This window comes from Balaenoptera acutorostrata, chromosome 13 (assembly GCF_949987535.1).
Source record: "Balaenoptera acutorostrata chromosome 13, mBalAcu1.1, whole genome shotgun sequence".
Taxonomy (NCBI): Eukaryota; Metazoa; Chordata; class Mammalia; order Artiodactyla; family Balaenopteridae; genus Balaenoptera; species Balaenoptera acutorostrata.
In genome coordinates, this window is record NC_080076.1 from 14,606,653 (window position 1) to 14,622,349 (window position 15,697).

The 15,697-nt window shown below is 40.6% G+C and overlaps 1 protein-coding gene across 2 annotated transcripts in view; it reads right to left on the reverse strand.

The window, feature by feature from the left end:
* Positions 1–15,697, reverse strand: part of CDH20 (cadherin 20) — a 200,631-nt gene that overhangs the window by 6,578 nt on the left and 178,356 nt on the right. For both annotated transcript variants that reach the window (XM_007191997.2, XM_007191998.2), the window contains 3 exons: positions 11,337–11,473; positions 9,029–9,150; positions 4,386–4,503 (listed from right to left, as the gene is read on the reverse strand). In XM_007191997.2, coding sequence (XP_007192059.2) covers positions 4,386–4,503; positions 9,029–9,150; positions 11,337–11,473 — 377 coding nt within the window. The remainder of the gene's footprint in view (positions 1–4,385; positions 4,504–9,028; positions 9,151–11,336; positions 11,474–15,697) is intronic.

Sequence of the window (15,697 nt, forward strand, 5' to 3'; positions counted from 1 at the left end):
ATACTAGTTTTTTCCCCCAGTTTTTTTTTTTTTTGAAGGATTTTTAAAAAAAATTTATTTATTTTTGGCTGTGTTCGGTCTTCATTTCGTGCGAGGGCTTTCTCTAGTTGTGGCAAGTGGGGGCCACTTTTCATCGCGGTGCGGGGGCCACTCTTCATCGCGGTGCGCGGGCCTTTCACCGTTGCGGCCTCTCTTGTTGCGGAGCACAGGCTCCAGACGCGCAGGCTCAGTAGTTGTGGCTCATGGGCCTAGTTGCTCCGCGGCATGTGGGATCCTCCCAGACCAGGGCTCAAACCCGTGTCCCCTGCACTGGCAGGCAGATTCTCAACCACTGCGCCACCAGGGAAGCCCCTTTCCCCCAGTTTTAAAGGGGATTAGCAAAATTGTTTCTATGTTTCCACAAAGCTGATGTGTGTGTGTGTGTGTGTGTGTGTGTCTGTCTGTCTGTCTGTATTTATATTTGCCTAATGTAATGTTTTGGGATCTTTTTAAATCTATGTTCTCAAGTTTTCTTGAGTGGGTTTGACTTATAAATCATATATTTTCTGGAAAGCTGGTATCTTATTCAGCAGAGGAAAAGTTTGAGAGATGTGGTAGGACATATAATCAGTGACTCTTAAAGCTAACATCATCAATGTGGAAGGTCCTCTGGATGTGTTTCACATTTCACAGGGAAGAGTCTAGAACTTCACAAAAAATTCTCAGAGTCTAACCAAAGTAAACATTATTGATATCATACCAATATCAATATTTCTGGACATAATAAAGGATTATACTTTTCTACCCTTTTGAATTTGGGCATGTCTGTTTCATTTGCTTTAGATGATGAAAATGAGCAAAACTGATTTGTGTCACTTCCGGGCAGCAGCATGTATCAATAATAGCTGGTATGTGATTCTTGTGCTCTCTTGCCTTGTTGTAATATATGAAAGAACATTTGAGATGGAGAGCCAGGCAGCGTACACCTGGACAGCTGTCCTTGGTCACCAGACCCACAGTCAGCTTTATGTGAGCAAGGAATTAATTTTAGTTGTGTTAAGCCACTGAGATTTTGGTGTTGTTTGTTCCTGCAGCCTAACCTAGCCTATTCTGACTAATACATAATTCCTTAATTAACTTTTCCACCTCCTCCTCCCCTTGTTTTATCATGAGAGCAGTTGTTTTTTGAGAGCTTATGTGCAAGGTATTTAGACTTTACATGCAGTATCTCATTTAATCTTTACCACCATTTGGTGAGATAGTGATAATCTCACCCTTTTACAGTGAGAGTTAAGGCCTAGAGAGATTATGTAATTGGTTCAAAGTCACTAATTTAGTAGAAGAGCTGGGATTTGAACTCTGGTCTCTTGACTCCAAATACATACTCCTTCCATTGTGCTGTGTAACCGCTTACTTAGTTTTGTAACATTAATGTTGAAAATTATTCAGCTAATTGAAATCTCTTCCTACTTTGGTACAGGCCTTTTCCCTCTTATTTCCTTCTCAGTGGAGAAAGATAGCAGTTGGTTACCAACCTGAAGATTATATTCATATTTCCACCTACCACACAATCCATCTTCTTTTCTGTTTTCCAGATTTAATAGCTAAGTACTAGTAATTTTGCTTCACAGTTTCAGTTTCGTTTTGTTTTTGTCAGAAGTAAAGTTTTTCTCGAACAGAAATCTTTCTTTATTTTTCATTTTCATCAAGAGCAGTTCATCAGACTTTTAGAAAGCCAGAGAAGAGCTGAATTTCATATAAGTATTACATTATGCCTACTATGCATCATAGATTTCTTGATCTCAGAATTATTTAAGATGAAGGAAAAACGATCAGAGCATCACATTGCTGAGACTAGTCCTACAAAGGAGCTGCCAAAATGTAGCCACTTGCAAAATTTTGTTGAATATTATAACTGGAGCTTGAATAACCCATTTGGAAATAGTATCCAAGGTGACACAAAAATTTTGTGTGTGTGTGTGGCGAAAACAGGAGGTCTCAACTTCCAGTCCCAATTTTAATGCTTACTCACTCTCTATTCCATGGGCCATTTACTTTCTTTCCTTATCTATCAGATGAGATAATGAGAATCATCAGAGGCATTAGTAACTTTCTTAAGACCTTATAGGATTATTTTTTTTGTTTTGTTTTTGTTTTTTTAAATTTATTTATTTATTTATTTATTTTTGGCTGTGTTGGGTCTTCGTTTCTGTGCGAGGGCCTTCTCCAGTTGCGGCAAGCGGGGGCCACTCTTCATCGCGGTGCGTGGGCCTCTCACTGTCGCGGCCTCTCTTGTTGCGGAACACAGGCTCCAGACGCGCAGGCTCAGCAATTGTGGCTCACGGGCCCAGCTGCTCCGAGGCATATGGGATCTTCCCAGACCAGCGCTCGAACCCGTGTCCCCTGCATTAGCAGGCAGATTCTCAACCACTGCGCCACCAGGGAAGCCCAGGATTATTATAAATATCAAATAAAGCAAAGTATGGGAAAATGCGTGTGAAACTGTGAAGTATATGGACAGTCCTTTTCACAGTGCTTTGGGGATAAAGAAAGGCTTTACTTGAAATAATGCACTGTTGTGTTCATAAATGAATATCATGTTTTGGGCACGGGAGTTGGAAGGCTGGACAGTAGATCCACCACATCAGGTGTTGGTCAGTTTTTTTAATGAGCCTCAGTAAAGGATACTCGAGGGATAAATTGTCATGAGGAGATTAAGAGTTCATTCTTTCTATTGAAGATGTTCTGACTTCCGTTTTGACAAAAACCTTCCAAGAGATGAGTCATTTCTTTTTACAGTAATCAGGTTCCAGGGGCCCATCTTTTTAAGGTATTGGCTCCATGAATTGGTGCCCAAAGTCATTGTTAAGAAATTTGCAGCATTTTGATGCATATTGTTTCTGTATTGATTCAGACGAATATCAGAGTGGAGGAATAGAGTGACACTTAGCTGAAAATTTGAAGAAACAGTATAATGTATTATTTTTTTCCCCAGGGTTTCTACTATGAAACCTATCGTAGGGAATTCCTTGGTGGTCCAATGGTTAGGACTCCATGCTTCCACTGCAGGGGCAGGGGCCATGGGTTTGATCCCTGGTCTGGGAACTAAGATCCCGCAAGCCTTGTGGCACGGCCAAAAAAAAAAAACCTATCCTGAAGGGTCTGAAACAACTTTTTGCAGGAAGGGTTTCCAAGTGAAGCAGATAAATGAATAATTCAAAATTTGACCCAGTAAAAAATATCAGGATATTTAATTGTAGCACTCCTGTTGTTGTAATTTATATTACTCTTCCTTTCAGAATTATCATAGTGATTTGATGATTTTATGTAGATGATTAAAGGGATGACTTGGAAGGATGCTTTCCATTTAGAAGAAAACAGGTTTGATATTCTCTAGTTTTAATCGCAGAATATCGTGTGGGGTGGATTTAATACTTTAAGTCCCAAACAATTGATTTTTGGACTAAGACTAGGCATGCCTAAATCATGACTTTTTGTTACCCTTTGTTTAGATTGTTATAAAGTGACAGCACTTTAGAATTGGAATAAAAATGAGGCCACCACAGCCCAGAGAAGTGATGCCCTCCCTCTCCAAGGTCAAACAGCTAGTTGGTAGCAGTTAGCAACATAAGGGGTTCACTTGACAGATTTAAATTATTTTTTCACTTGCTCTGACCTTTCTCTGAAAATCTTCTGGCCAGAGTACAGAAGCCCCTCCTTTTCCCATCTGTGCCCAGTGAAGAGTGTGCTAGGTCTGTGAACTCCTTAGCTGGTCTGAATGCTTTTTGGAGTAGAGGGGTCTAGAATTCCATTCCAGCAAAGATGTAGAGGGAAGCACTTTCTGGAATAGGGAACCCCACCTGACTGTTCTTTCTTAATCATTCCAAGATAATAAAGTGGTTTCGGTGCCAGAACTACCCGTTGTGTTCCTGTATTTGTCCTTTGCTCTTAAGTAACTCAAAGGTTACTTAGCCTTTGTCTCCTTTTTGTTCTGGGAGCTCTCACTGTTTCCCCCTTTGATCCTTGCTTAGAAGTGTTCACTCAGGTTTTTCTCCTTGGGCCTCTTTCTGTCAGCTTTCTCAGATTCTTCCTGTAGTTAAAGAACATACAAACATGGCTGCTCTCTGTGGGGATGAAGGAAGCCTGTGTGCCTCGCACAGTGTCTGGCCCAGAGCCCGTGCTCCAATGTTTGAGTGAACTGACTGACTGAGTAAAAGTTTCAGAATCAGCAGAGGACGTTCTTTGTCTTTGATGTTCTGAAACAAAACTTTAAAAGACCGTACAAATTAACATGAATGTCTTTCGTGCTGTTCAAGAGCAGGTGACCTCTGACACTGTTTGCATGGTACAGGAACCCAAAGCTTCCAGCCCACGCTGTAGAAGAGCATCGGCAGGCAGCTGATTACCTTGGTTGTCCCTTACGGTGAAGTTGGGGTTGTTAGCAGCCTCAGGAGCCAAGCTGTAGTAGAAGTGCTGGCCGTCGCGTGGGTCATCTTGGTCCACTGCACTCACTGTCTGGATCAGCTGAGGGAGGGACACGAAATCAGGCGAGTCAGAGTCAAAAGAAAAGCTTCAAGGGCAGGGGGGGTCCCAAACCCTGAAATCTAGTAGTAGGTTGTTTTACCCAATGAGGACATCCTGAAACTTCCCTCGGCAGTCTCTGTGCCATCACATGGTGCAGAATTGAATTTTGGTTTATTGTTGGGCCTGAGTGTGTTAACAGGCACAGGGTAGATGATACCTGAATGCCTCAGATGTTAGACATCGACATAACACACTATTCTCACCCCAGGTCTGGCCCTTTTTAGGCAGCTGAAACAGAAGACTTTGAGTGAAATAATTCTGGGATGCCACAAGGTCCTGCCTGTTTCCCAGTTCTTTTGTGCCCTCGCCTCACCTTCTTAGCCTCACATTTGGGTTAATATTTCATGGTCAGATTGCTATCTTTGAGAGGCCTCTGTTTAAAAATGACCAGTACCTAGTGGGAAGTAAGCAGACACTACATTGATTGTATCAGGTTAATGGAAAACAGACGTGAGGGGATGGGTCGCAGAGCAGTCACTCTTTGTTGGCAGGGAGGGGAGCTAGGCAAAGTGTAGAGCACAAGACCCCCAGGGTGGGCTGTATAGAACAGACTGGAGTCAGAAGCAAGGCTTGGGGCTGAGGAGAGCAAGAGGTGGGGTAGCTTCCTCTTGAGCTCTTTGGCCAAAATTTTGCCTTTTCCACGTGTTTTTCAAAGTCGTAAGTTACCATGAAGGTTATGAAGATCAGGATGGAAAAGTTCCTAAAGAAAACAGTGAGAAGTGACACAGTTGCAACACTGGCAGGCAGAGTGGGGGGATATAGGACAGGAGTCGAAGGGGTGGTCTCCCTCCTGTGTGTTTGCTCTCCCGCCAACCAACGGCACAGAATCCCCCCACCCCTCTCGGGCCTGGCCCTGTAGACACCACACTCCTGCTGTCAAAAGCCGGCTATTAACAGGGTAGAAAATGGAACATTCAAGGTCAGCTGGAGGGCTGAGGTGGGCTTGCTTCGTCTTTCTTCATCTGTAAATTAAGGAGGTAATGCTATCCTCACAGTATGTGGAAGATGAAATAACAGAGGGGAAAGCTTCCAGCAAGGGGCCTGCTGGTAAGCATGGTGTTGCTCAGACCCCCTTCAGTGAGGGACTTGATGCCTTCAACTGTCAGTCTCTTTGGCGGTTGCCTCAGTTGCTGAGAGCCACCTACCCACAGTCACCACATCCTTCCAGGACAATCCATATCCAGTGACTGATGTGATAGTATAAAGCCTGGCCATCCCATCTCACCTCAGGAGAACCCTAGTCCTAGAATTCTGTGAAGTCATCCAGGGCTGTTAGTGGGTCTGCACTGCAGCTGGACTTCTCCTTTTGCCCAGTCCTGCAGAAGTTCTTCCCTTCCACGGGCGTTGGCCCCAAGGGCATGCCTTAATAAACATCTTAGACCAGAGCTCTATCTCATTTATGCCTCCTGGTGAACCCAACTGGCAGCGGGGCTCTGTTGAATCGAAAGGTCGGGGGGATGGAGTTGCAATAAAGGGGAGGGATCAGGAGAGCACTGAAGATAAATCTGCCCCACAGTCCAGCCTGGTGTCAGTGCTGCTCGTACACGAGGTCACCCCACTGCCCCATTCCTGCCGAGACAAATCCTGTACGTTCCATCTTGCGCATGGGGCCAAACACGTGAAGACATGTTTCTTCAGGAATGTTATAAATCGGTGATTATGTATAACTTGGCAAACAGAAAGTCATTTCAGAACATCTGACCTATGAAATTGTATATATGTATATTGGTGATGTGGGGACCTGAGGCATATGATGGGTTGGTTACAGGGCTTTAAAGAATGGGTGACCGATGATACAGGTCGGGAGCACCAGAGCCTGCTCTCCTGGCCTCCCCTCTCCTGGCAGGTCTGATTTCATCCTCAGCCCCACTTGCCATTCAAGATTCTGCTCAGCAGGTTTCATGCCGCCCTCAGCCTGCACCAAAGACGTTGTCTGATTTCTTTCTGGGCTTCCTTTCTCCCTAAGGGGAAAGCACACATCCCAACTCGGCAGATACAAAGCTAACGACAGTGTATGACAAATCTAACACAAGGAGGCCTGATTCTTCATAAACCAGACGTACCTACTGAGCTGCGTGCTTTTGAAAATCTTCAAAACATGTCCCAGAGCCAAAATCAAAGAGTAGGATTTACGTATCTTGGGCTAAAGATGACAAATATGACAGACTATGATAGACTTGTGGCTCACGGTCTGAACTTGGAAGTCACAGATAAACCGTGCTTCAAAGGACTGTATAATAGACAATTAGAAGATGTATATAGAAATGTAGAAATGGGAGGTGTGCTTGTGTGCTGCAAAAACAAGAGAGGTGGTAACATGCTATTAACCTGTCCTTCTGGACTTCCCTGGTGGTGCAGTGGTTAACAATCCTCTTGCCAGTGCAGGGGACACGGGTTCGAGCCCTGGTCCAGGAAGATCCCACATGCTGCGGAGCAATGAAGCCCGTGCGCCACAACTACTGAGCCGGCGCTCTAGAGCCCGTGAGCCACAACCACCGAGCCCATGTACCACAACTACTGAAGCCTGTGCGCCTAGAGCCCGTGCGCCGCAGCAAGAGAAGCCACTGCAATGAGAAGCCCGCGTACCGCAACGAAGAGTAGCCCCCGCTCGCCGCAACTAGAGAAAGCCCACGCGCGGCAATGAAGACCCAACGCAGCCAAAAATAAATAAATGAATAAATAAATAAATTTATATATAAAAAAAACCCCTGTCCTTCTATTCTGAAGCCCGTTAAGAAAGGAAATGTTTCACTTTTGGGGAATGAGGGGTTTAATTTATTGTGCTACTATTACTCTGTATATTACAGATTAAAAATTAGTTTCTTGTTATATTAAAATATAAAGTATTATGTTTGTCATATTATAATGATAATCTTACATAAAACAAAAATTTATGTATGCTGTTTCTATAATATATAAGTAAATTGTCATGTTACAATAAAAAAATTATTAAAATAAAGTCCCAAATCCCTTCACTCAAATCTCAACTACCTTAGCACAGTAACTATTGCTATTTTTGCATCCTGCCTCCCAATTTTTGTTCACATGCAGATACAGTTTTACATAACTTCAAGCATGTACATGTAGTTTCTATACCTCCTTTCTTATAATAACACAGATAATTTCTTATGCTGGAAAGTCTTCATTGTAACTTTATTAGCTGCATAATATTTCAGGTCTTTCTAGACTAGAAATTCAATAGATATGGAAGTAGTATTATCTTAGACTTGTTGATAAAAAGTTTAGGCATGCTATAGACCATTGCAGTGGGTTTCAAGAATCAATGGATGAGATAATTTAGATGAGAAGGACTACAGGACACATTTTTTTTCCTCTGGAACAAGGGAGTCACTTTTTCTTTGACTGAGTAGAATGGTAAAGATGCGTTAAGTCAATCTTTGGTGAGTTCAGGAAGCTAATAAAAGTTTTGGTTGTATAGACAGAGTCTGTGCAGTGGGATGTTGCAGGAGAGAGAGAGAAGTGGAAGCAAAAGCTGTGTTACAGTCGGAAAGCCTGAATTACCAAAGCGTGTGTCCTTGCCATGTGCACCCAACGCCCCCAAACCGGAATCCACAGGACCACAAAATATGCTCGGGGGAAATACATTAGGGAGGATTGAAGAGTCTTACAAAAGCAGGAGCAGAAGAGGAGAGATTGCCTGTGATCTGAGGTATGGAAGGGTGGGCAGCAGCCTGACACATACATTAATAACGTGGCCATTCCAAGCACAGTTTGGATGTTTTTCAGTTACACCACTTGGGATTTAGTCAACCCAATATTCATTTAGGTTTAAAAGCAGACTTAAAAAAAATACACAAATATATCTGAAGATTATGAAACTAAAGCTGTTTCAAATAAGTAGAAATTTGTTCCTTCAGATGCCTTTCCTTTCAAAACTTTACATGACATGAGTGGTACTAAGAAAATGGATGTTTTAATTGAGGGAGGGGAGAGAGTAGGTAATTCTAGGTAACGAAGTGTTCTCAGAATAGGGCAGGCAGTCTGTAAACTTGCTGCCAGAAGGAAGGGAGGTAGGAAGATATAAAAACTAAACTTTCCTTACTACAAACACTTTCAAGGATGAGTGCTAAAATGAGAAAAAGCCTCTCCTTTATTTCTGCCGATCTTCATCTCCATGGTCCCTCATTTCCAGGACCCAGAGCCCATGTTACTGCAGTTGGTTCCATACAGTTCAGTTACAGGGTGGGTAACTAACTACCTGGCTTCACAGGTGAGTAAGCCCCCTTGATTCACAACCTTGTTTAGACTATAAAATGTAATGGAGGCTCGAAATAGTTGTCTTAACAAATAAACTGTTGCAACATGATGTACAGAAGTTGGGGACTCTCTTTTGTAAACTTAGTTTCTGGAGTCTAAATTTCTTTGATGGCAAATCTGGTTATCTGAAACAGTCGTTTCCACATGTTGGGGGTTCACCCAGGTGCACCCTCACAGGCTGCCTTACCTGCCCTGCTTTGGCATTCTCACAGACAAAAGCTTCATAGAATCTGGGGAACTTTGGAGCATTGTCATTCACATCTAAGACTTTGATTGTGACAGGAACGCTTCCAACCTGGGAAGGATTGTCTAAAAGCACACACAAAACAAACAAAAACCAAAAGGTGAGGAGGGTTCAGAAATGCAAGAAAGCAGCTCTTTGTTGGAATAGGTATTTACCTCCTCATTCTGGTTTTTAAAGGAATGGGTAAAGTACATGGAAATAGCAACACAAGGATGCAGGGGTTGCCTATTAAGAGTGTGGCCAGAACATAAGCATGGGCAGGACGAGTTTTGTGTTGGAGAGTGTGTGTGATATCAGGAGGTTGAGGGGAGGGATGAGACTCTGGGGGAGCAGGTATCACAAAATGAATCTTAAAAAGAGGTTTTGAATCTCTCACTTGGCTCTTGCTTCAGATTCTAGAATTGAAGGCAGGTCGCACCCTGAGCAGTGAGAGTGGCACCAACAAGCTCTTTCCCCAGGAACTATACTCAGCATCAAGCTGCCATATCTTTGAACTGTGTCTGTGAGCATTTGTGCTTTTTATTTTGCTCATCCGTTAGCAAGATGTGTCCTAATGTAATTGCTTCTTCGTTTTACAACATTTTGGCTTACAAAAGGTTTCATAGGAACACTTTACTTTTGGGTAGTGGGAAAACCTGTAATCAGTTCTTTGAATTACTGTTTCAGAAGGTTTCAAGTTATTCATGGGATTACAGATAACACTGCACATTTATTTCCACCTGTGGACTAAGGGAGATATTATAGGATCAAACACACACCAAATCTGTATCTTTGGCTGGGGTAGGAGAAGTTACTCGTAGTCACTTATGGGGAAATATGTCCTTTTGGTCTGTCTTTTGCTTGGCGTTACCACACAAAGATAATTTCACAGCCCCACTAGTGCCCCTCCTGCCTTTTTCTGTTTTGGCCACCATCCCAGGAAGACAAAATAGAAATCATAAGACACAGAAATTATGCTTAGTAAATAATTGTATTAAACCTCAGAATGCCCTGTTCTTTTGGTTCATTTTTCTTCTTTCAAATGTCTATACTGTGTTTTTCTCCTGAATATTTCTATTGCTTGGTTACCAAAAGTGCTGCCATATTTACATTTTTTTCATTGTAACTTGGTGGTGCTTGTTTATACAAGGAATAATGAAAAATTCAGAAAAACAGAATAAATGTGATCCATAGTCCTACCACCAGAGAGCTCCATTGTATGTTATGTATATTACGTGTCCAAACTCTCCAATACACACACACACACACACACACACACACACACACACATATACACACACATGCACTGAAATTAAAAAAAAATAAAGTTGAATTTAGAGCTTTAATATTTTAGGACAAGATTATCCTTGTCATTGAAATATACTTTGAAAGCATGGGTATTAATATCAACATGATAGTCTCATTTTACTGTGGCTGTACCATAATTTATTTAATCAAACTCCTATTATTAGACATTTAGGTAATTCCCTATTTTAAAATAACAATGCAGTGGACATTTGGGTACATAGATCTTTGTTAATATTTATGATTATTTCCTTAAGATAATTATTAAAGGAGAATTCTTGAGAAAAAGAGTATGAATATATTGGGGGATCTTAATACAAAGATTAGTTACCAAATTGCTCTCATGAATGGCTGTACATACTTCTGCCAATATGTTAGTATTTGTCATTTCCCTTAATCTTTCTCATCACTAGGTGTTATGAAAAATATGGAATGTAGTAGTATATAATCTAATTTGTGTTGAGATTATAATAAATATGTTAATTTAGTTTATGTTAGTTTTGATTTTATTTTTAAGTTTATGTTAGTCTGTCTTTTGTTGTAAGATGTCTGAAATTCTTAAATGTATGTGTGTAATAAGGGTGATATGTTTCCTTTCATCCAATAATAATATTTTATACTATTTGAGCATTCCTAATCTTATTAAAGATTGAAAGCCTCTTAGAGTTCTCAGGAGTTGTCCCTTTTCTTCATATAGAGGTCTAGCTCTTTGGTTTAAGGATGCTATTTTTTGTCCTGCTTTTGCATGTTTTGTTTGTGTGTGTTTACCTCTAGCACAGGATTAGGTATATAGAAGATCCTCAATAAGTATTTGAACTAAATACATTCATTCACTTGCATAAACCAGGATTTCCATTCCTTTCCATAAAGAAGATAATTTTTGTTTCAACAAGCTCTAGAAACTTCCACTTTCTCCAGTGCTTCTGTTTTGTCACTGTATGGAGAGCAGTTTTTTTGTTTTACTTACTCATTTCCATAGCAAGGACAGTGATATTATGCCAAGAAAACTCTTCCCGGTCAAGGGGTCTCGCAGTCATTAGGGCACCTGTTGTAATGTCAACATAGAAGAACCTTCCAGGGTCACTGCTTCTGTCAATGGAATATCTGCAAAAACAGATTACACACATCGTTTTATTTGGATAAGCATACCGTGGCATATTACATGAGAGAACTGAGTGCATGCCCTGTGGAACAGGATAGTTCTCAGTTATGGGCACTTGGAAGACTGCATTGCTGTTTTATCTGTCCAAAAACCCTCCCCACTCCCCCAAAAGAAAACCCCAAACACAAAACAACAACAAACTATTACTGCTTTAATTTCCTCATTCATAAAATGAAATAAAACAGGGTGCCAAAGACTTAGGGTAGTTTTACACTTTTTAAAGATCAATTTCAGCTATTTAAAGCTTAAAACTGCCCTAAGACTTTTGGGACACTCTGAATGTCAGCCCCTACATATCTTTGTTCAAAACAAATTTTATTCAAATAAGTCCAGAAACGATAAATTGGAACTGGAAAAGGTATAGTTACGTGGTTCCAGTTCCTGTAAGTTGTATCACCTATTGAGAAGGAAAGATTTGAATCAGGTCTTTTGTAAACATACTAATGACTGACCTGCTGTCAAACACATTAACGGTATTTGCTAAATGGGATGTCCTTACCTGTGGAATGTTACTAGTAAGATGGACCAGGTCTGTCTAGGTTGCTTATTGTAAAGAAGCCTGGAATTTATGAATTTATTGGGCACAGCGTGCTGGAAAATGTCATGTGAGCTATGTAATTAATGGGGTATAAAAAGCAGATGTTCCATAATCAAAATGGCTCCTTCTGTTCAAGCATTGCACTTCATCCTTTGCTTACACTTTTCATATTCAGTGTGGACCAACATGCATCCTTATACAGGAAAAAGAAGGATAGTTACAGGCACCTACACCTGACAGTTTCAGACCTCTCTAAGGAAAGAATGCTTAGCTCATATTTTGCTGTTGTTTATATCCTTTGAGTCCTTATTTACCTTGATATTGGGTAAGATCTGTAATTCCTGTTGAATCTGATTTGGCAGTCTGACCGTTTGTATTATCTCACCTAAGTTGTCTTACCTGGTGCCCATATTAGGAGATCCACTAAGTATGGAGGGAGTTTCAGGCATCTGTATGTTTAAAAACCTTCATAAGGGATTTTGATATGTAGCCATGATTGAGAACCATCCTTTAGAATCTTACGTAGTCCTTGGTAATGGCCAGTAGTTATGATCGCTGCCGTTTATTGAATACCAGGCATTTTATAGCTTCTTTTTAAAAAACATACATATGTTTTTAACATCTTTATTGGAGTACAGTTGCTTCACAATGCTGTGCCAGCCTCTGCTGTACAACAAAGTGAATCAGCTATATGCATACACATATCCCCATATCCCGTCCCTCTTGCGTCTCCCTCCCACCCTCCCTATCCCACCCCTCTAGGTGGTCACAAAGCACCGAGCTGACTCCCTGTGCTATGCAGCTGCTTCCCCCTAGCTATCTGTTTTACATTTGGTAGTGTATATATGTCCATGCCACTCTCTCACTTCGTCCCAGCTTACCCTTCCCCCTCTCCATGTCCTCAAGTCCATTCTCTACGTCTGCATCTTTATTCCTGTCCTGCTCCTAGGTTTTTCAGAACCATTTTTTTTTTTAGATTCCATGTATATGTGTTAGTGTATGGTATTTGTTTTTCTCTTTCTGACTTACTTCACTCTGTGTGACAGACTCTAGGTCCATCCACCTCACTACAGATAACTCAATTTCGTTGCTTTCTATGGCTGAGCAATAGTCCATTGTATATATGTGCCACATCTTCTTTATCCATGCATCTGTCGATGGACATTTAGGTTGCTTCCATGTCCTGGTTATTGCAAATAGTGCTGCAGTGAACATTGTGGTACATGACTCTTTTTGAATTATGGTTTTCTCCAGGTATATACCCAGTGGTAGGATTGCTGGGTTGTAGGGTAGTTCTATTTTTAGTTTTTTAAGGAACCACCATACTGTTCTCCACAGTGGCTGTATCAATTTGCATTCCCACCAATAGTGCAAGAGGGTTCCCTTTTCTCCACACCCTCTCCAGCATTTATTGTTTGTAGGTTTTTTGATGCTGGCCATTCTGACTGGTGTGAGGTGATACCTCATTGTAGTTTTGATTTGCATTTCTCTAATGATTAGTGATGTTGAGCATCCTTTCATGTGTTTGTTGGCAATCTGTATATCTTCTTTGGACAAATGTCTATTTAGGTCTTCTGCCCATTTTTGGATTGGGTTGTTTGTTTTTTTGATATTGAGCTGCATGAGCTGCCTGTATATTTGGGAGATTAATCCTTTGTCAGTTGCTTCATTTGCAAATATTTTCTCCCATTAAGAGGGTTGTCTTTTCATCTTGTTTATGCTTTCCTTTGCTGTGCAAAAGCTTTTAAGTTTCGTTAGGTCCCATTTGTTTATTTTTGTTTTTATTTCCATTCCTCTAGGAGGTGGGTCAAAAAGGATCTTGCTGTGATTTATGTCATGGAGTGTTCTGCCTGTGTTTTCCTCTAAAGAGTTTTATAGTGTCTGGCCTTACATTTAGATCTTTAATACATTTTGAGTTTATTTTTGTGTATGGTGTTAGGGAGTGTTCTAATTTCATTCTTTTACATGTAGCTGTCCAGTTTTCCCAGCACCACTTATTGAAGAGGTGGTCTTTTCTCCATTGTATATTCTTGCATCCTTTATCGAAGATAAGGGGACCATATGTGTGTGGGTTTATCTCTGGCCTTTCTATACTGTTCCATTGATCTATATTTCTGTTTTTGTGCCAGTGCCATACTGTCTTGATTACTGTAGCTTTGTAGTACAGTCTGAAGTCCAGGTGTCTGATTCCTCCAGCTCCGTTTTTCTTCTCAAAATTGCTTTGGCTATTCGGGGTCTTTTGTGTTTCCATACAAATTGTGCAATTTTTTGTTCTAGTTCTGTGATAAATGCCATTGGTAGTTGGATAGGTATTTCATTGAATCTGTAGATTGCTTTGGGTAGTATAGTCATTTTCACAATGTTGATTCTTCCAGTCCAAGAACATGGTATATCTCTCCATCTGTCTGTATCATCTTTACTTTCTTTCATCAGTGTCTTATACTTTCTGCATACAGGTCTTTTGTCTCCTTAGGTAGGTTTATTCCTAGGTATTTTATTCTTTTTGTTGCAGTGGTAAATGGGAAACACTCCCATTTCTGTGTGAGATTTTTCATCATTAGTATATAGGAATGCAAGAGACTTCTCTGCCTTAATTTTGTATCCTGCTACTTTACCAAATTCATTGATTAGCTCTAGTAGTTTTCTGGTAACATCTTTAGGATTCTCTATGTATAGTATGATGTCATCTGCAAACCGTGACAGTTTTACTGCTTCTTTTCTGATTTGGATTCTTCTTATTTCTTTTTCTTCTCTGATTTCTGTGGCTAAAAATTCCAGAACTATGTTGAATAATAGTGATGAGAGGGGGCAACCTTGTCTTGTTCCTGATCTTAGTGGAAATGGTTTCAGTTTTTCACCATTGAGAACGATGTTGGCTGTGGGTTTGTCACGTATGGCCTTTATTATGTTGAGGTAAGTTCCCTCTATGCCTACTTTCTGGAGGGTTTTTATCATAAATGGGTGTTGAATTTTGTCGAAAGCTTTTTCTGCATCTATTGAGATGATCATATGGTTTTTATCCTTCAGTTTGTTAATATGGTGTATCACATTGACTGATTTGCATATACTGTAGAATCCTTGCATTCCTGGGATAAACCCCACTTGATCATGGTGTATAATCCTTTTAATGTGCTGTTGGATTCTGTTTACTAGTATTTTTGTTGAGGATTTTTGCATCTGTGTTCATCAGTGATATTGGCCTGTAGTTTTCTTTTTTGTGACATCTTTGTCTGGTTTTGGTATCAGGGTGATGGTGGCCTCGTACAATGAGTTTGAGAGTGTTCCTCCCTCTGCTATATTTTGGAAGAGTTTAAGAGGGATAGGTGTTAGCTCTTCTCTAAATGTTTGATAGAATTTGCCTGTGAAGCCATCTGGTTCTGGGCTTTTGTTGGAAGATTTTTAACCACAGTTTCAATTTCAGTGCTTCTGATTGGTCTGTTTATATTTTCTATTTCTTCCTGGTTTAGTCTCGGAAGGTTGCACTTTACTAAGAATTTGTCCATTTCTTCCAGGTTGTCTGTTTTATTGGCATATAGCTGCTTGTAGTAATCTCTCATGATCCTTTTTATTTCTGCAGGGTCTATTGTTACTTCTCTTTTTTCATTTCTAATTGTGTTGATTTGAGTCT